We start from the raw sequence: 17745 nt of genomic DNA, 5'->3' as shown, positions 1-17745 counted from the left end.
AGTGATACACCATTAGAATCGGGCCTGTTCACGATTGGACAAAAAGAAAAAGGTTGCCACCAATAGCTTTGCATTGAAGTGGGATGGATTAGCAGAAGAAGGTGGAGACTCTCTCCAGTCTCCACCAGCATAAAAGCAGACGCACAGAAAGTCGATTTTCAGTCCGGCTCCGGGGCTTGACTCGATGAGTTGTATGTGTTGAAGCTTGTGAACACATTAAANNNNAGACGCACAGAAAGTCGATTTTCAGTCCGGCTCCGGGGCTTGACTCGATGAGTTGTATGTGTTGAAGCTTGTGAACACATTAAACTCGATTGCATCGGACTCTGCCTGTCTCCAGTGTTTCTGTGAATATTACTTAGTTGAATCCAAGGTACCAGATCGACATCAGAGGACAACTGAGAAGCTACGTGGAGGACAAGGTCAGGAGCCTACAGGCCCAATTCCAGGCACCGATTTTTGCCTCTACACATATCATTAGTGTCAATACGTACTGCAGAGGGTTTAATTTTGAGGTCTCGCCATGAAACAGGAAATTGCTATATTGTTGCCGTAAATGTTCTGATCTCCATCAAACTTCAGATGATTCATATTAGTTCTGCCCTGAAAACATTTATATGACCATATTTCCTGATACTCATAGTGTTAGCTAGTGGTGACAGGAAGTAGGTCTCAAACACTTATCTTTTGATTTATCTGAAAGTTAAATGCTGTAGTGTATATTTGATGTACATAAACATGATGTATAATTACTGCACTCTCCATCTCCCTGTAGTGGAAAGAGGAAGTGATACAAAATGTGAAATATGTCATTCCAGCACTATATCAAAGATATGCAAAGTCACTCCTGCATGCGATGTCTAACTTTGACAGAAATGAATTGACACGTCAGAAGATGTCCTGCCAGCCCCCCCCTAGAGTTGCGTGAAGGTGCGAGGGCCCGTTCATCGCTGCTTGCAGCTTTAATTCTTCTTCTTCTTCTTCTTCCTCCAANCAAAGTCACTCCTGCATGCGATGTCTAACTTTGACAGAAATGAATTGACACGTCAGAGGACGTCCTGCCAGCCCCCTCCCGAGTTGCGTGAAGGTGCGAGGGCCCGTTCATTGCTGCTTGCAGCTTTAATTATTATTATTATTATTCTTTACCGGACTTTGTGTCCCAATTTCACCCCTTTCCCAAATTTCAAAATGCTTCTAACTTTCCAGATTCGTCCGGCCACATCTGAAATTCGATATTTTTGGGCGGCTGCACATGGTCCTGAATTTCCACCACTAGGTGGCGCTATAATCAAGGGAAGTGCGTTTTGGGTCATAACTCCCATATACTTTGTGGCACAGTCAAAAACCTTATATCCACTCGTTTAGTGAATTGTGCTGAAACTCGTGATATAGGCCACGCCCATTTCCGCCCACCATATTTTTCCCCGCAAATTTGCAAAATGTCGCAAACCTACTTTTTCGAACTCCTCCTAGGCAATTTCACCGATTTGCACGAAACTTTGCACACAGCATCTGTGGAGTCTTCTGACAAAAAGTTATTAAAAGAATTTTGATATTCCAAAGAATACTCAAGTTATTAAATAGCAGCTTCCTGCAGATTTGGTACAAAACAGAAAGTGTTGCATATCTCCACATTGGTGTGTCCGAATGACATGAAACTCAGTTTACTACTTACCCATGAGCCCCTGAGGCTCTGTGCAAAATTTCGGGTGATGACCACAAGGTGGCGCTCTTTAAATTGAAGTATTTTATATCTCAACATCGGTTGGGCGGATTAACACAAAACTTGGTATAATTATTGTCAATGCCCTCCTGAGGATATCTGACAAAGGACTAACCGATCCGCCACTAGGTGGCGCTCTGGTGGCCGTCTAATTTAATATTTGGCACTGTGCCAACACCATAACACTCATGGAAATAAAATTGATAGGGGTGGTATAGACTGGCCCCTGTAACTCACACACCAAGAATGACCAGCAGGTGGCGCTATTTTCAATGCAAAAGCGTTTTTGGCTAATAACTCCCACATATTATGTTGCACATTGTTAAACCTTCTATTTACATGTTCTCTGAAATTAGCTGAATTGTGTGGTGTAAGCCACGCCCACTTTCGGGGTAACTTTCCATTCGCTAAATTGCGACAAATGAAAAACGTACTTTTTTGAATTCGTCCTAGGCGATTTGACCGATTTGCACCAAACTTTGCATGTAGCATCTGTGGACCCTCCTGACAAAAATTTATTAAAAGAATTTTGATCGTCCAAAAAACGGCCAAAATATAAAACAACAAATTCCTGCACATTGTTTTCAAAAAAGACAGTCTTTCATATCTTGACCAAATACAGTCTGATTACCACAACACTTTTGCTAATTGTGTTCCATGGCCCGATGAGGGTTTGTGCAAAATTCGGTGCAAATCGGCCAATAGGTGGCGCACTGGTGGCAGTCTAATTAGTGTGAACGAAAGTAAATTGGAAAATCTTCAAATCCTCTTCAAAACTCATCGACTTTCAACCTCTTCTTGTCCCTCATACTTTGAGCTAGAGACACCATGTGAACTTTTAAAGAGTCAGAAGACCTTGAACTACTGGGCATGTATTCAGCTTCTACTTTTTGGAAAAATACATACGTGGGTTGGGTGCCTACCTGTATACTGGAATGTAAGTAAGAGATAACGTTTATTTTTTAATTTATTACAGCTGACAAGACATCTCGGTGCACGTCCCCCGACGACAGCATGCCCCGACGCGCGTGGACTGCGAGGGCCCGTTCATCGCTGCTTGCAGCTTTAATTATTATTATTATTCTTTACCCAACTTTGTGTCCCAATTTCGCCCCTTTACCAAATTTCAAAATGCTTCTAACTTTCCACATTTGTCCGGCCCCATCCGAAATTCGATATTTTTGGGCGGTTGCACATGGTCGACGCGAAATGCCGAAATAGCACCCCCCACAAATTTTCAAAAAACCTCCCCATTGGGGTTAGTTTGTCGTAGGCAAACGAAATTTGCTACACACATGTATCATACTCAGACACACAAAAAAGTCTCTTAATGTCATGGTAAAATCCCAACAGAAAGTCAGCCATTTTGTTTTGAAGTTTTTTTTCCCTCATGGGGGGGACAAAATGCCTCTCTAGCACCCCCTTCAAATTTTCAAAAACCCCTCCCCATAGGGGTTTTTTTGGAGTTGGAACATAAAAATTGGTACACGTGTATGTTGTCCAGACGCACATAAAAGTCTCTGGCACCAATGGTCTACTCCAAACAGGAAGTCGGCCATTCTGATTTTGACTTGTCATTTTGGCGTGATGTCCACATGTTGTATTTTAACGAACTAGTCCTAGGGATTTCATCCAATCGACTTCAGATTTTTTACAGATCATCCAGAGACCATGCTGATCAAAAGTTGTGCTCTGCATGTCTGTAGGTCAAAGGGCGTGGCTGCTATGGCGCTGCCATTTTTGATCCATCGCCATGCATATTCAAGCAGCTCTCTCTCCCACATAATTCATCCAAACTGCTTCAAAATTTCTGTACATGACAAGAGCCCCGCCCTCAACGCCTCCATTAGCTTTTAGGCAATCTTGCTCACGGTGCCCCCTTGTGGAAATAGGAAATGCCATCTTTTACACTGACAAACACCAACCTCAAGCTCCTGTCCTGATCAACTACTTTTTGTGGCAGTTGATGAATCTCCACAGTGACACACGTGTCCTGTCATGTTGCAGGCTGCCACGGCGGTGGTGGTGACTTTTCATCCTTCATCACGGAACATCAGCTTGGTATAAATCCTTCATGCATTGTCGAATTTGCTCGAAATTTCACGTGTGATGAAGGTCCACCCCTGAACGCACCTGGCCACATCTGGTTACGCTAGTAGCGCCACCTGGTGGATGAATGAAACATTGCGTTTTTTCGCTCCTGCCAGGTTTTTTCTCCCTTCTCGTTTCGTGCCTCAGGCCCCCGCGGTTGCATGGGGGAGCGAGGGCCCGATCACAGCTGCTTGCAGCTTTAATTATTATTATTCTTTCTTTTTTCCGCTGCCTCTTTAAACTGGAATTTGACCCCCTAAACATGCTCCAAAACTCACCAAAATTGGCACGCATGTCAGGACTGGCGGAAAATTTTATGAAATGAAAAAAATAATCCGAAAAGTGCCAAAATGGCCTCTCTAGCGCCAACTAGCCTTTTAGGCACACTAAAATTGCTGCTGCGGCTTGTAGGAATGACGTAGAAAGATCAAACCAAAACTGGCTTGTTCGTCTCATCGAGACCTACAAATCACGCGCCCACACCTCTGAACCCAACAGGAAGTGAGCTATTTCCCTTTCAAAATAAGATTTCGCTTCAAAAATGCTCTTTTTCAAAATTTCTTAAAAAATCAACTCCTCCTTCACCATTTATCATATGGGCTTCAAACTCGCACAATGACAGATGAACTCGTCCTAATCAGTACAACATCTGTACAACATTTTCATTACTCGAATGGTTTGGATTTTATGGCATCTTACAGGTGATGTCTTACAAAACCGATTTTTGCTCCACCTAGACACACTAAAATGCCTGCTGCGACCCGTACGAATGTCGTAGAAAGACAAAACCAAAACTGGCTTGTTCGTCTCATCAAGACCTACAAATCACGCGCTGTAACCACTGACCTAAATCCAACAGGAAGCTATTTGCCCTTTCAAAGTAAGATGTCATTTTTCAAAAATTCTCTCACTAAAAAAATATTTCCTCCTACACCATTTATTTTATCAACCTCAAACATTCACACATGATAGACCATGCCCTGCTAAACAATTCCTCTGAACAATTTTGTCATTACTCGAACGGTTTTGATTTTATGCCGTGTTAAAGGTGACATGTCACAAAACCTCTTGACAATTTTTGTGCCACATAGACACAGTAAAATGGCTGTAGAAAGATCAAAGGAAAACTGGTTTCTTCATTTCCTCGAGACCTACAAATCACTTATTTACATCACTGACCTAAATCCAACAGGAAATGAGTCAGTGCCTCTTAAAGATGACATGTCACAAAACCTCTTGACAATTTTTGCACAACCTAGACACACTAAAATGGCTGTGGCATCCTGTAGGAATGACGTAGAAAGATCAAACCAAAACTGGCTTCTTTGTCTCCTCGAGACCTAAAATCACTAATTGACACCACTGACCTAAATCTAACAGGAAATGAGCTAGTGCCTCTGAAAGTTACATGAGCAAATGTGTCAGCTGTGAGCTAGACATTGTAAACTTGCGACTAAGATCGCTTTTTTGACTCCACAAACATGAAAGCTATATATGTCTGCGTTAGGAAGGAGTGTATCTCTCTGGTGATATCTTCAGATTGACGATCGGACCCATGGTTTGGGAGCACGAAGGACTAGTTCCAGAAATTTGAAAGCCATCTTCAACTTCTTTGCCTCTTCTCATTCCTCTCACTCAACTGCATGCAGTCATTAATTAGCATAACAATGGCTTCACTCTGACAGACACAAGACTGTGTGTGTGTGTGTGTGTGTGTGTGTGTGTGTGTGTGGTCACACACACCTGACAGGATAACATTGACCAAACTGACCAGCTCATGTGTCTCATTCCTACATTTTCCTAAATAAATGCCTGATAGCAAAAACATGTAAATGCAAGATTTCCAGGTCAAACTCTTTTGCCTCATTCAGAATCTGAATCAAATCTGTAGCTAAAACTGTGCTGCAGCATTACACGATCAAATACATGTAGTCCTGCTCAGTTTCTCCACTGAAATTAACTAGTGTCTGCCTGCTGTTACATCAGGAAAGTATACACATCTTTGTGTTACACTCCAAAATGACAAGCTCCTTTGTTTAATCACCACTTTAGTCTTTGTAAAAATGGTTTTCTTTTATGATTTACTCTCCTTTATAATTCATGTTTTGTCCATGTTAATATTTGTTATCCTGTTAAAATGTATATTATGTATTTATATATTCATGTACTTACATCACAGTGTGTTACACAACAAAGCAGGAGTACTGTCACCACAGACCTTTGTTTTTTACAGTACATGGGGAACACTTCAATTCTTAACAGTATGACAGACACCATGTTGCTGTTAACATTATATAATTACTTAATCATGACAGTGTATTTCATTTCAATGTGGATGTTTTGGACAAGACATTTTGTTTCCATAGCTGACATATCACAGGTACATTTTAGTTAATACATCGGTTGAAAATTAAATACATATTCAGGGTCCAACATTAACGGTTGCCCGAATGCCCGGAGCAAGTAAAAATAGCCGGCAGGCCGGCAGGCCAGCAGACCCTGCGCAGACATGCCCGATCAGGCAAGCAGGACCGACTCGGATTTTTTTTTTTTTTAATCACGGGCAGGAATTATATCATGGCCAAACGGTCAGTGCTGTAATCCCCCCCCCCCCCCACCCACCCATACGGCCAGTGTAGCATGTCCTGTTTTTTTATTTTATTTTAACATTAACATGACAATCAGCAAGGCTACTGCTAACAAGTTAATGTACTGACACTCCTCAGACAGACACACACACATACCGGACAGCCTCTCAGTCCTTAGCCGCTAACGGTAGCTCATGTACAACACAGGTACCACACAGAAACTTTTACAAAGGGTCATAATGTGCTTCTAGTGACTGTCAAATCGCCAGCGAAAGTTGTTTACACTGCCTGCTCTCATGGGACGAAGATCGTCTGAGAAGGAAGATGGTTCACTCTGCTCTGCCACCAGGAACAAACTGGGAGGCAAAGATCCTCTCTGAGGAAGAGGGTTCACTTTGCTGCAGGGTTCACCAAACCGTTTTTTTGTTTTTTCTTTTAATAAATTGAACACACATTGAAGAACATACAAGATCCTGTAGAGTATTAATACATATAATACAATACAATAAACATTGTCAAATTAAATGAAGGAAGAGGATTTTTTTAGTCAAATAAAATATTAGGGATTTATGTAAAACTATACATAGAGACATATAAATAATTATATAATTAAAGATATGTAGGCTATGTTAGGTGAATACTCCTGTCAGTGACACTGACAACTGGCAATGGCAAAAGAACTGGAGTTGGTCCCTGGACACTGCACTGCGGCTGCCCACTGCTCCTAGTGTATACAGTAGGATGGGTCAAATGCAGAGGTCGAATGTATGTAATGTGCTGAGAAAGGACAATAAAGAATCTTCTTCTAATAATCATTTCTTAATAACTAGGAAATAACAAAAGAATAATGAGATTTCAAAGACTTAAAAAAATAAGTGACATGAATCAAAACAACAAGAAACAAGATATATCCCCAGTCAAGCACACCCAGTTTCAATGAACTCAGTACTGTTTTTCAACACATATATTGTTTTGTCTTCATTCAATGTAGTTAGCACATATTGTTATTGCGCCATTGGTTTTGGCCTTGGTGCCCCACATTTTGGCCGTGATGCCCCAATAAATTTGCATTTATCAAAGGCCAAAGTGGCCTTGCCCTAAAAATGACTTAATTCCAGGTCCGTAATCATGTCTTTCCTCTCCTGTTTCTGTCCTCGGAGGGGCCAGTTGCAGTGTGCTGCTTTTTTATGTGCTGCTGCCTCCATTGGCTGAGTGTCTCTGCTGACGTAAGATATAAGTCATGAGCGAAAATATGCACCACACAGCCAGAAAAAGAACTTCTTAAGCAGGACAAGTAAGAATTTAGATGGGGCAAGGAGATTTGAGAAGTAGTTGCCCGGCAGGGCAAGTAGGAAAAAACCTTAACGTCGGACCTTGCATATTTGCATTCTCTTGACATTGCTTGTTTTATCGACATTTTGACTCTTACGAATAATTCGCACTGTCTACGTGAGCTGGAGGCCGACAGCGAGAGCCCGAGGTCCCGTTCATCACTGCTTGCAGCTTTAATTCCCTCTGTAATCTCAACATATACTAGATTTTTTCCATTGTGTAAATATTTCTTAGAATTGTTAACCATTCAGTATGGGTGGGGGGGGTCCTGTTTACGCCACCTTAGTGTAATTGCTTTCTTTGCAGCTATTAATAGTATTTGTAAGAGATATATCCTTTTCCTGCTGTAAATTGCATCCGGTTTCATCCCAAGAATTGCTATCAGAGGGTCTCTTACCAGTTCTACATCTAATATCTTGTTCACAGTGGTAAAGATTGATTTCCAAAAGTGATTTAACTGTGGACATTGCCAAAATATATGTAAATGAGTAGCTATGGTCTCACCACATCCCCTCCAGCACATATTTGTCTGATTTGAATTCATCTTTAACACACTTTGAGGCGTTCCAAAAAATCTGTTGACTATCTTCCATTGAAACTCCCGCCACAAATTGGCATTAGTAACTGTATGTATCTGAGTACAGATCTTAAGCCACTGATCCTCACTAATTTTATGTTGTAACTCTTTGTCCCACTTTTCTTTCACGTGACAAGTATTGTCCATTGTCATTGAGATCAGGATTCTATATATAGTAGTTATTGGTTTATGTATAGAATCTCCTTCCTGACTTTTTGATAAATATTTTTCTATGAGAGAGGGCTCTGCTAATCTGTTCCTGCTTGGGTGGTTAAATATAAAAGTTCTTATCTGTAGGTATCTGTAGGCCTATAGTTCTGCTTTAGATAAATTAAAATCTGCCCTTAGTTGATCAAATGATTTCAAGTTTTCATTACTAAATAATTGATGTATAAGGTTTGACTTCATATGTGTCCAGTTTCTAAAACCTACATCAAATTTAAGAGGCAAGAAGTCTTTAATATAGCTTATTGAGCTTAAGACAGAGAGATCTCTTGGTAGCTTAAACATTTGCTGTACCTCTTTCCAAGCCCCATAGGTGGTCTTTGACCATTCTCCAGGAAAATCTCGGATTGATTTAATCCTAGTAAAAGGAATTACTGAAAGAGGTATATTAATACTATCACTTTTTTCCATATTGAGCCATCTTGTATTTATATCATCTGACAACCACACTGTCATTGCTCGTAATTGTGATGCTATTCAGTACTTTTTCAAATTAGGCATTCCTAATCCCCCCTTGACTTTTGCTAATTGTGGTACTTTATATCTGACCCGAGGCTTCTTACCCTGCCATATAAATGGTGATATGAGACGGTCTATAAGAATAAACATAGATTTAGGAGGAGCAATTGGTAGAGTCTGAAAAAGAAAAAGAAATCTTGGAATTAAATTCATTCTAATAATCTCCACTCTTCCTATTAATGGGAGAGGGAGTGTACTCCAGCGATTTATATCTTTTTGAATTTTTTCTACTAATTTTGTATAATTTGCTTCGTACAAATTTAATTCAGAAGATATATTTATTCCCAGATACCTAATGCCTTCCATAGGCCATTTAAATAACAATACATTTTTCAATTGGGGAGAAATCCGATTATTCATAGGGAATGCTTCTGTTTTGGACACATTTATTTTATAACCTGAATAAAGTCCAAATGTCTCGAGACACCTCATTAAATTTGGAATACATTTAGCAGGATCAGACATATACATAATTATGTCTTCTGCGTATAATGACAACCTGTGCTCCTCCCCGTTCACTTCAATACCGCTTATATCTGAGCTTTTCCTTATTAATTGCGTGAGGGGTTCTATACGCAGAGCAAATAGGAGAGGCGAGAGGGGGTCTCCTTGCCTACAGCCCCTCCCCAGCTCAAATTTATGAGAGAAATACCCATTTGTCCTTACTGATGCCTGTGGGGATGAACATAAAAGCTGGACCCATTTAACGAAACCCTTCCCTAGACCATATTTCCTCAATACTCTAAAAAGAAAAGGCCAGGAGACATGATCAAATGCCTTCTCTGCATCTAAAGCCAGTGCCATACATGGCGACGAATATTATCAGACAGCTGACGACCGGCAATGAAGCCTGTCTGATCTGGGTGTACCAGGGTTGTAATAACAGATTTAAGCTTTTTTGCCAATATGGTGGTTAATATTTTATAGTCAGAGTTTGAAGTGCTATGGGTCTATAGGAGCTACACTCCGTAGGGTCCTTACCCTCTTTATATATTACTGAAATGATTGTCTCCTTCCAATTTTGAGGGAGTTCCCCAGTTTCAAATGCGTATCTGTAGGCTTTCTCTAAAATCAGACTTAAGTCATCTACAAAAACCTTGTAAAATTTGTTACAATATCCATCTGAGCCCGGGCTTTTGTTATTTTTCAACCCTTTAATTGCCTCTACTATTTCCTCTCTTGTTATAGGACCATCTATAGCTAGTGAAGTCTCATCAGACAGCTTTGGCAATTTTATATTTTCTAAGTAAATGCCTAATATTTTAGGGTCTGTGCATGTATCTGTATTTGAATACAGTTTTTTGTAAAAGGTAGCAAAAGCTTCCGATATCTCATCTGGTTTATAAAGAAAAGGCTTCTCTGAATCACTATTTTTAACCTTTTGTATAATTGTTAAACTTGTCTGTTTTTTAAGTTGAGATGCTAAGAGTCTACTAACTTTACTTCCATGTTCATAATAGCGTTGTTTTAGGAATCTTAGATTTCTCTCAATATTTTCTGAGTAAATTTCCAAGAGCCCTCTTGGCTTCGCCAAGTTGGGTCAAATCATTTGTAGTTAACTGACTTTTATGTTTTTGTTCCAACTGCTTAATTTGTTTTTCAAGTTCTATACGTTTATTCTCTCTTAGTCTCTTCTTAGCTGATGCAAATGCAATTATCTTTCCCCTCAAAACTACTTTAGCTGCCTCCCATAAGATCACTGGTGATATGTCCTCTGTGTTATTGAGTTCTAGGTATTGGGCTAATTCTGTCTTCATGTAGTCTTTAAAGATGTTATCATTAAGAAGGGAGACATTTAGCCGCCAAAGGCTTGGACTAATACATCTTCCCAAATCCCATACCAGACTAATTGGGGAGTGGTCACTTAAAGTTATATTGTGGATTTTACACTCCAAAACTCTATGACACTCATTTTTAGCAACAAGGAAATGATCAATTCTCGAGTATGAGGAATGTGGATTAGAGTAAAACGTGTAATCACGCTCCCTTGGGTGTAAATTTCTCCATGCATCAATGAGTCCTACATCCTCAATCATATGATTGAGAGCCTGACTCGCACCCGAAGGTGTAGCACGTGAGGGTGGGTTTTTATCCAGTCTATTTGAGAAAACACAATTAAAATCTCCTCCAATTAATATAATTCCCTTTGCCTTTTCCATACTGAATTCATTCACTTTTTTAATAAATGTAGGAATATTTTCATTTGGGGCATAAATATTCAGCATAGAGATAGTTACCCCACATATGGAACCATTCACTAATACAGTTCTTCCTTCCTCATCAGTAAATTTTGAATGCATACAAAACTGGAGTGAGCTATGTACAAGTATTGCTACCCCACACCTCCTACCTGAACTATAGGATGAATAATACACTTGACTTGCCCATGACCTTTTACGTTTTTTATGTTCAGAGTCTGACAGGTGGCTTTCTTGTATAAAGGCTATCATACATTTAAGATGTTTAAGCTCATTAAGAATTTTTTTTCTTTAAGGGACTATGTAGACCCTTAACGTTATAACTGATTACTCATATCTTTCCTTGGTAATTGCATTTTGTTTATCTAACCATTTGTTTTGTAGTTTACAAGAAGATTGTAAAGATGAATGACCCTGAGGTGAAACTTTAATCATAACCCATGACATAAAACCAAATATTAGAATAAACACAATAACTATATATACTTGAATATTCAAAATCCAGATTTCCATTATGTTATCCCATAAATATATGGGGTTTCCTTACAGTATAGATAACAAAATCACAAAAAATATTTGAATCGAAAAAGGAAAACTGTTTACTGCAAAGAAATAAAGGATTATCCAGATCATCCACAATGGAGTCTGGGCCTTGACTACGTATCGTTTTCTGCAGTCTCGCCGTAAGTCTGTGTTTCCATCCATGTACACAGACCTCCCACGTTCATATCTCCCACTCAAATCGTAACTATTTACTATTTCTACTCCACTCCTGAAGGAAACATTACAGCAGTACACCTTTAATTTTTTCCCCCTTCCTACCAAGATATTAACAAACCAGGTATCAAGGCTCATTTTCTATTCAGCCTTTTTACACTGTACGCCATTTCTCAAAAAATGGTTAACTGCAGCTGGCGTATGAAAGGTATGAGTGCGGTCTGCGTGGGTCACAAGCAGTCTTCCTGGAAAGATAACCCAGTGTTTGTCAAGCCCCTTCTCCCTAAGTTTTTGGCGAACTTCGTAGTAGTCACGTTGTTCTTTATATACCTCAGCCGACAAGTCCGGGTGGAATCTGATCTTGTTGTTTTGGTAGGTCACCTGACCCTTCGCTCTCGAAGCTTTCCATACACGTTCCTTGTCTTGATGGTTCAGGAACCTCACAATGAAGGTTTGGGGGGCAGAAGGATTGCGCATTTGCCCGATTATACGGTGCACTCACTCTTTCACACTCATCTTCCAATTTCGGTGTGAAAGTCGTGCTTTAAGGATGTAATGGCTCTCATAAGGTCGACACTGGTAATGTTAGTCACCTGTCCGCCGTTTGTTTCCAGCAGTGCAGCGTCTTCCTCGTGGTGGACCGAGTCAGCAGCAGTCTCAGCACCCGTTTGCAAGACGGTATTCCTTGTCACTGGTTTCTGTATATTTGGTTGAAGATAACTAGTTTAACTTTGAGTAACTTTCAAAGGAGTAGTTGGGTGGTTTTTGCAGTAGTTAACTTAAAGTTTGCGAAAGAGCAGGAGGAGTGCTGCCGTTCAGCTTGCCGCCATAACTGATATCCCAAGCCTTCCACTTGTCAGCTCCATCCCCTTCCAACAGCTCTGGTCAAATCCTGCCTCTCCTCTCTGCTCCCCTCTGCCGTCATCCATTCTTCACAGTGGAATTGTTCCTACTCTCTTCAAAACTGCAGCCATCACCCCAATATTGAAAAAAACCTGGTCTAGATCCAAACAACTGCAATAATCTCCGCCCCATCTCTAACCTACCCTTCATTTTAAACTCTACAAACAATTCCAGTCTGGTTTCCGCCCCTCCCATAGCACAACTCTGGAACTGACTCCCACCTGACATCCACAACATTGACTTTCTTCCACTGTTTAAATCCAGACTCAAAACTCACCTGTTCAAATTAGCATACTCTATGATTGCACTGTATATTTATTTCCTGGTTTTTTTCCTGTGTTGTTGTCTTTCCTTGTTGTTATTTATCACTTTGATTACTATTGTACAGTGACCTTGAGTGTTTTGAAAGGCGCTTTTCAAATAAAATATATTATCATTATTATTAATATCATTATGCGGTTATGAAAATCCCATCTATGTTTGCAGTCTGTGATTTGCTAGTAACAGACAGCAGGGTCCAGGGCTAAATTGGTGTTAGCACTACGTGGGATATACAGCCATAACAATAACATCTGTAAATTCACGGGGCAGGTAGAAGGGCCAGCATCTCACTGTAATATACTCCAGGTCTGTTGAGCAGTGTTTGTCGATGGTGGTCGTATTCGTACACCAGTGGTTATTAGAGTATATACACAGCCCCCCTCCTCTGCTCTTACCGGAGTCCCTGTTCCTGTGTGCCCCATGCGCTGTGCAGCCTGCTAGCATGATCGTCTCGTCAGGGATCTTGCTGTGGAGCCAGGTCTCAGTTATCCCCATTAGGGGGCAGTCCAGAACCGACTTTTGCGCCCCGATGATCATTTCCAGCTCACCCACCTTGTTGCCGAGCGATCTGGCATTAGTTAGATAGATACTGGGCATCGCTGGTTTGTGCGGTGCTCTCCTTAGCCTGGTTAGCACGCCAGCCACGCTTCTGCCTCCCCCAGGATATGATTGTATCTATGGCTCTGGATTATATACATACTGCCACATAACACTTTGATCTTTAAAAGATCATCTGTATGTAGAGTTGCTGGTCGACAACAGAACAAACAAAACGCGCCGCCATCTTGTATTTTATTGACATTTTAGATTTGTTTAAAGTGAGATATTAAGTTTAGCGACTTTGCTGTTTTTATATTACTGTTGCTGAAACATTGAGTTATAAAATATTTTAATATTATATATATTATATTTTTATCCTGTTGTGAATTTATTCTTTTTAAAAAATATTATTCCTTGTAAAATTTACAGTATTGGGTATCTGAGGATCTCTTTCACATCCTAGCAAAAATTGGTATTGAAACTAAATATCGAATTTAAATCCAATTGAATCAGGACCTTGTGAATAGAAATTGAACAGTATCTCTAAAGAGGTGGCTTGTTTTAACAGTAACGCTGGTGAGAGTGCAACATTTGGCAGTTGTACAAGGATAAATGCAAAAACAATAAAGGGACGTCGTGATGCTTTTCTATGGAGTTCAGCTCTAACAAGTAATGTTTCTAAAATTCCATATACTGTATATTCCCAGTTTGCGTCACACTTACTTTCTCTTTCTTATCCTCAGTTTCGGGGCTTGGCAGTCGGACCTTTAGTTTGACTGACCCTTCTCTGAAAATATCTCCAAAGCCAACCCCTCGGACCTTCTTGGGCTGAGCGATGACTCCGTTCCCTGAGGCAGGTTGTGGGGATGTGGGGGTGGTAGTGCTTTCCATTCCACCTCCATCTGCAAAAGGAGATACAACAGGTTGAGACAGAGGATGAATTAGTCCACAAGTGTCACATCTTACTGCTGTGTCTCCTGCTGCGATACTCTACAGGACTGAAAACATGATTTCCCTTGGAAAATACACTTTTTATCCTCTTTCAGCCACCAGAGAGTGCCAAAGTTGTGTTGATGTAATAAACAAAGATTACCATTAGAACATTCCTTAGTATATGAATGAAATATTCAGTTCTAAATAAACTTGTATCACATTTGATGCTACCTAGTATTTCCTCACATTGTAGGATTTAAATGTAGTCACTTAATATCCAACCTCAAACCCTGGATCTTCAAACGCACGCACACAGGCACACACACAGGCACACACAGGCACACACACACACACACACACACACACACACACACACACACAGAGCTGTTTAAAAAAGAAGTAGTGAAAGCATGCAGAGTGTATCTACATTGTTCTGGTAGCATTCCTAAAGTGAACTACATTTTAAAGCTCCTCACACATTGACAGACACAGCTGAGTCTAAGAACAAATGAATCTACTCTGAGCTTTGTTTTTGGTATCGTGCCTAATCTAACATAATCTCAGTTAACCTCCTCTGATGTTTTTCCCTATAACCTACAACTTTCACATGAAGGAGGCACTGCTTGTTCGCTGTGTGCGTCTTACCGGCATCGTCTAATGATGTGTCGTTTGAGTCTCCCTCCTCTCCCAGGGCATCCAGCTCTTTGACAAAGTTGGAGGGAAACAGTCCTGACTTGCCGTTCAAGTTGCCGCTCCACCAGCCCTCTTCAACCTGCACAGAGAACAAATAATAAGATAAAAACCACCTGAAGTGCTAATGTGAATTTTTTTCCCTGTCATTTTCAATGCAAAACAATCTGGTGCCTCCGGCCATACCTATCGTCTGTGTGGAGGTATGAAAACTTTTAAGACCCATCCAATCTGACTTTAAGACAATTTAATACTTTTTAAGGCCTACCATTAGTAAATGTGTAATAATGTGACATCTTAAGACTCTTTAAGGACCTGCAACCACCCTGGGATTATTTAATATGTCTCAGACCAAATTTTACACTGTAATACACGCATTAGAGGAGTTTATTTTTCAAAGGCCGCCACACACATTTCCCTTTACCTTATTTTTATTATTAGTACTTATTGCTGCAGTCAATATAAACCCACAGTTCATCTCCTACAGCCTGCACCACAAACAACCAGTTAACAGTTGGTGTATATTCAGTGGTTAAAAACATTTAGTGGTTGTAATATCACACCTACACCACCGTGTCTCAAACAACACACCAAGTTCAAATAAACACAAGAAATTTGTGCTCTAGATAAAGGATCAGCACTCAGAGAATAACCTCCTAAGCCCTATGATAATCTATTATGGCAAGGCTTAACTATAAAGACCAATGAGCAGTGACAACTAACACGCCTTTGAGGTCATCAGGTAGGAACCTCCTTTCACCAGTTCTTCGTCTAGTTGGTCCCACGACACCTCCAGGAGGTTAGACAGTGATCTCTGGCGGCCCAGAGACACTCCCCCAATGCCAACTCTCACTGCTCTCCGCACCAACCCAACAACCTCCTTTACCTTACATTACACATGGCTTTCTCAGCCCAAACAGCACTGCCACCTTCAACAAACCCAGGCTTCGTTTATGCGAGCTCCAGGTTGTGACCAGGCAAATACTACCTTTCCTAGCACATTCACCATACCTTATTTCAGACGCTACATATCATAACTCCAATATAAGCTAAAGTTAGAAAAAAAACTGAGTCTGCTGTCTTCTTTATCCTGAACATTCAAAGGTCACCGAGAAAATAGGCCAAGGCCAATGGGGATATCCCAGGAGATGATTCCCACTTGTCCAACCTTTCCAAAAGTATCAGATGGTAAACTTTATGTGAATTGGTTTGACATATTAGACATTTACAATCTGTAAAGTCAATGTATGCATTAAAGGTACCTCTTCAGTGATGTCTATGATGTCTCCGACTTTCAGCTCCAACTCATCTTCGTTCTGTGGCTGATACTCAAACAGAGCCTTGCACTGTCTCTTCTTGGGCTCTGTGAAAGGCAGGTCACATAACACCAGTTAGTCAACCATACTGTTATATGGCCTAATGTGCATGTGAGCTGGTACCAGTCTGTGCTTTATCAAATAGGACGAGCTGTGTGTAGAGGCGTGTCTCTGTCTCTTGCAGAATGTCAGAGGGGGCAGTGTGAGAACTGAAACAGGTGAGAAAGCAAGCAAGGTGTAAATCCAGGAAGTGGGAGTGGCAATCCACTGCCTCTGGGACTGCTCAGTAAGGTTGGCAGCAGACACACCCTGCTGAACAAGCAGAACAGAACTGCACACACAACATGGAACAACCAAAGAAGAATTAGGTTTGACCTGAATGTGTTAAAACCTTTTTCAAAAGTTTTCAACAAAGACAACACAAGGTACTGGTCCTGCGCCTCTGACACATTAAAATCTAGAAGAACACAGCAAAGTCACTTCCAATGCTTACACAGCTGCTTGCGCAGTTAGCTTGTATACTATATGATTTGAATGCCGCTGTCACACTGAACGTCACTCTGAGCCCCATTCAAACTTTACAACTTCATATGGATGACTATAATATTCAAAAATAATGATATTACTACAGACATTCCTGTAATCCGGAATGTCAATGTCTGCTCTGACAGCAGCTGTTGTATTCACTTATATAGGTGATGTTTTACCGTGCAGGGGATGCACTGTGTTTTTTTTCTGATGACACCACATTGGAATAATGAGATCGTCGGCTGATTGATACTAGTTTTCTTTTTTACATTATATCTGATCACTTACAGACCACGGATCTCCACTGACTAATGAAACTACACTAAATCAAGAATCAAGAAGCACCATTTCCTATACTTATTACCATCATGTTCTGTGACTCGATAGCAATTAACAGAGTACATACATACATACATATATATATACATACATATACATATATATATATACATACACACACATATATACATACATATATACATATATATACACATTATATATATATATATATATATATATATATACACACATACATATACACACA

General features: G+C 40.3%; 1 protein-coding gene across 2 annotated transcripts in view; it reads right to left on the bottom strand.

The window, feature by feature from the left end:
- The window catches only part of cd2ap (CD2-associated protein), a 289563-nt gene that overhangs the window by 161305 nt on the left and 110513 nt on the right, over positions 1-17745 (bottom strand). For both annotated transcript variants that reach the window (XM_050058858.1, XM_050058859.1), the window contains exons 4-6: positions 16620-16720; positions 15313-15439; positions 14458-14636 (exon numbers count right to left, since the gene is read on the bottom strand). In XM_050058858.1, the coding sequence (XP_049914815.1) occupies positions 14458-14636; positions 15313-15439; positions 16620-16720 (407 nt within the window). The remainder of the gene's footprint in view (positions 1-14457; positions 14637-15312; positions 15440-16619; positions 16721-17745) is intronic.

Source organism: Epinephelus moara, chromosome 12 (genome assembly GCF_006386435.1).
Source record: "Epinephelus moara isolate mb chromosome 12, YSFRI_EMoa_1.0, whole genome shotgun sequence".
NCBI lineage: Eukaryota > Metazoa > Chordata > Actinopteri > Perciformes > Serranidae > Epinephelus > Epinephelus moara.
Note: the sequence above shows the minus strand (reverse complement) of the source record. Positions and strands in the feature narration are given on the sequence as shown.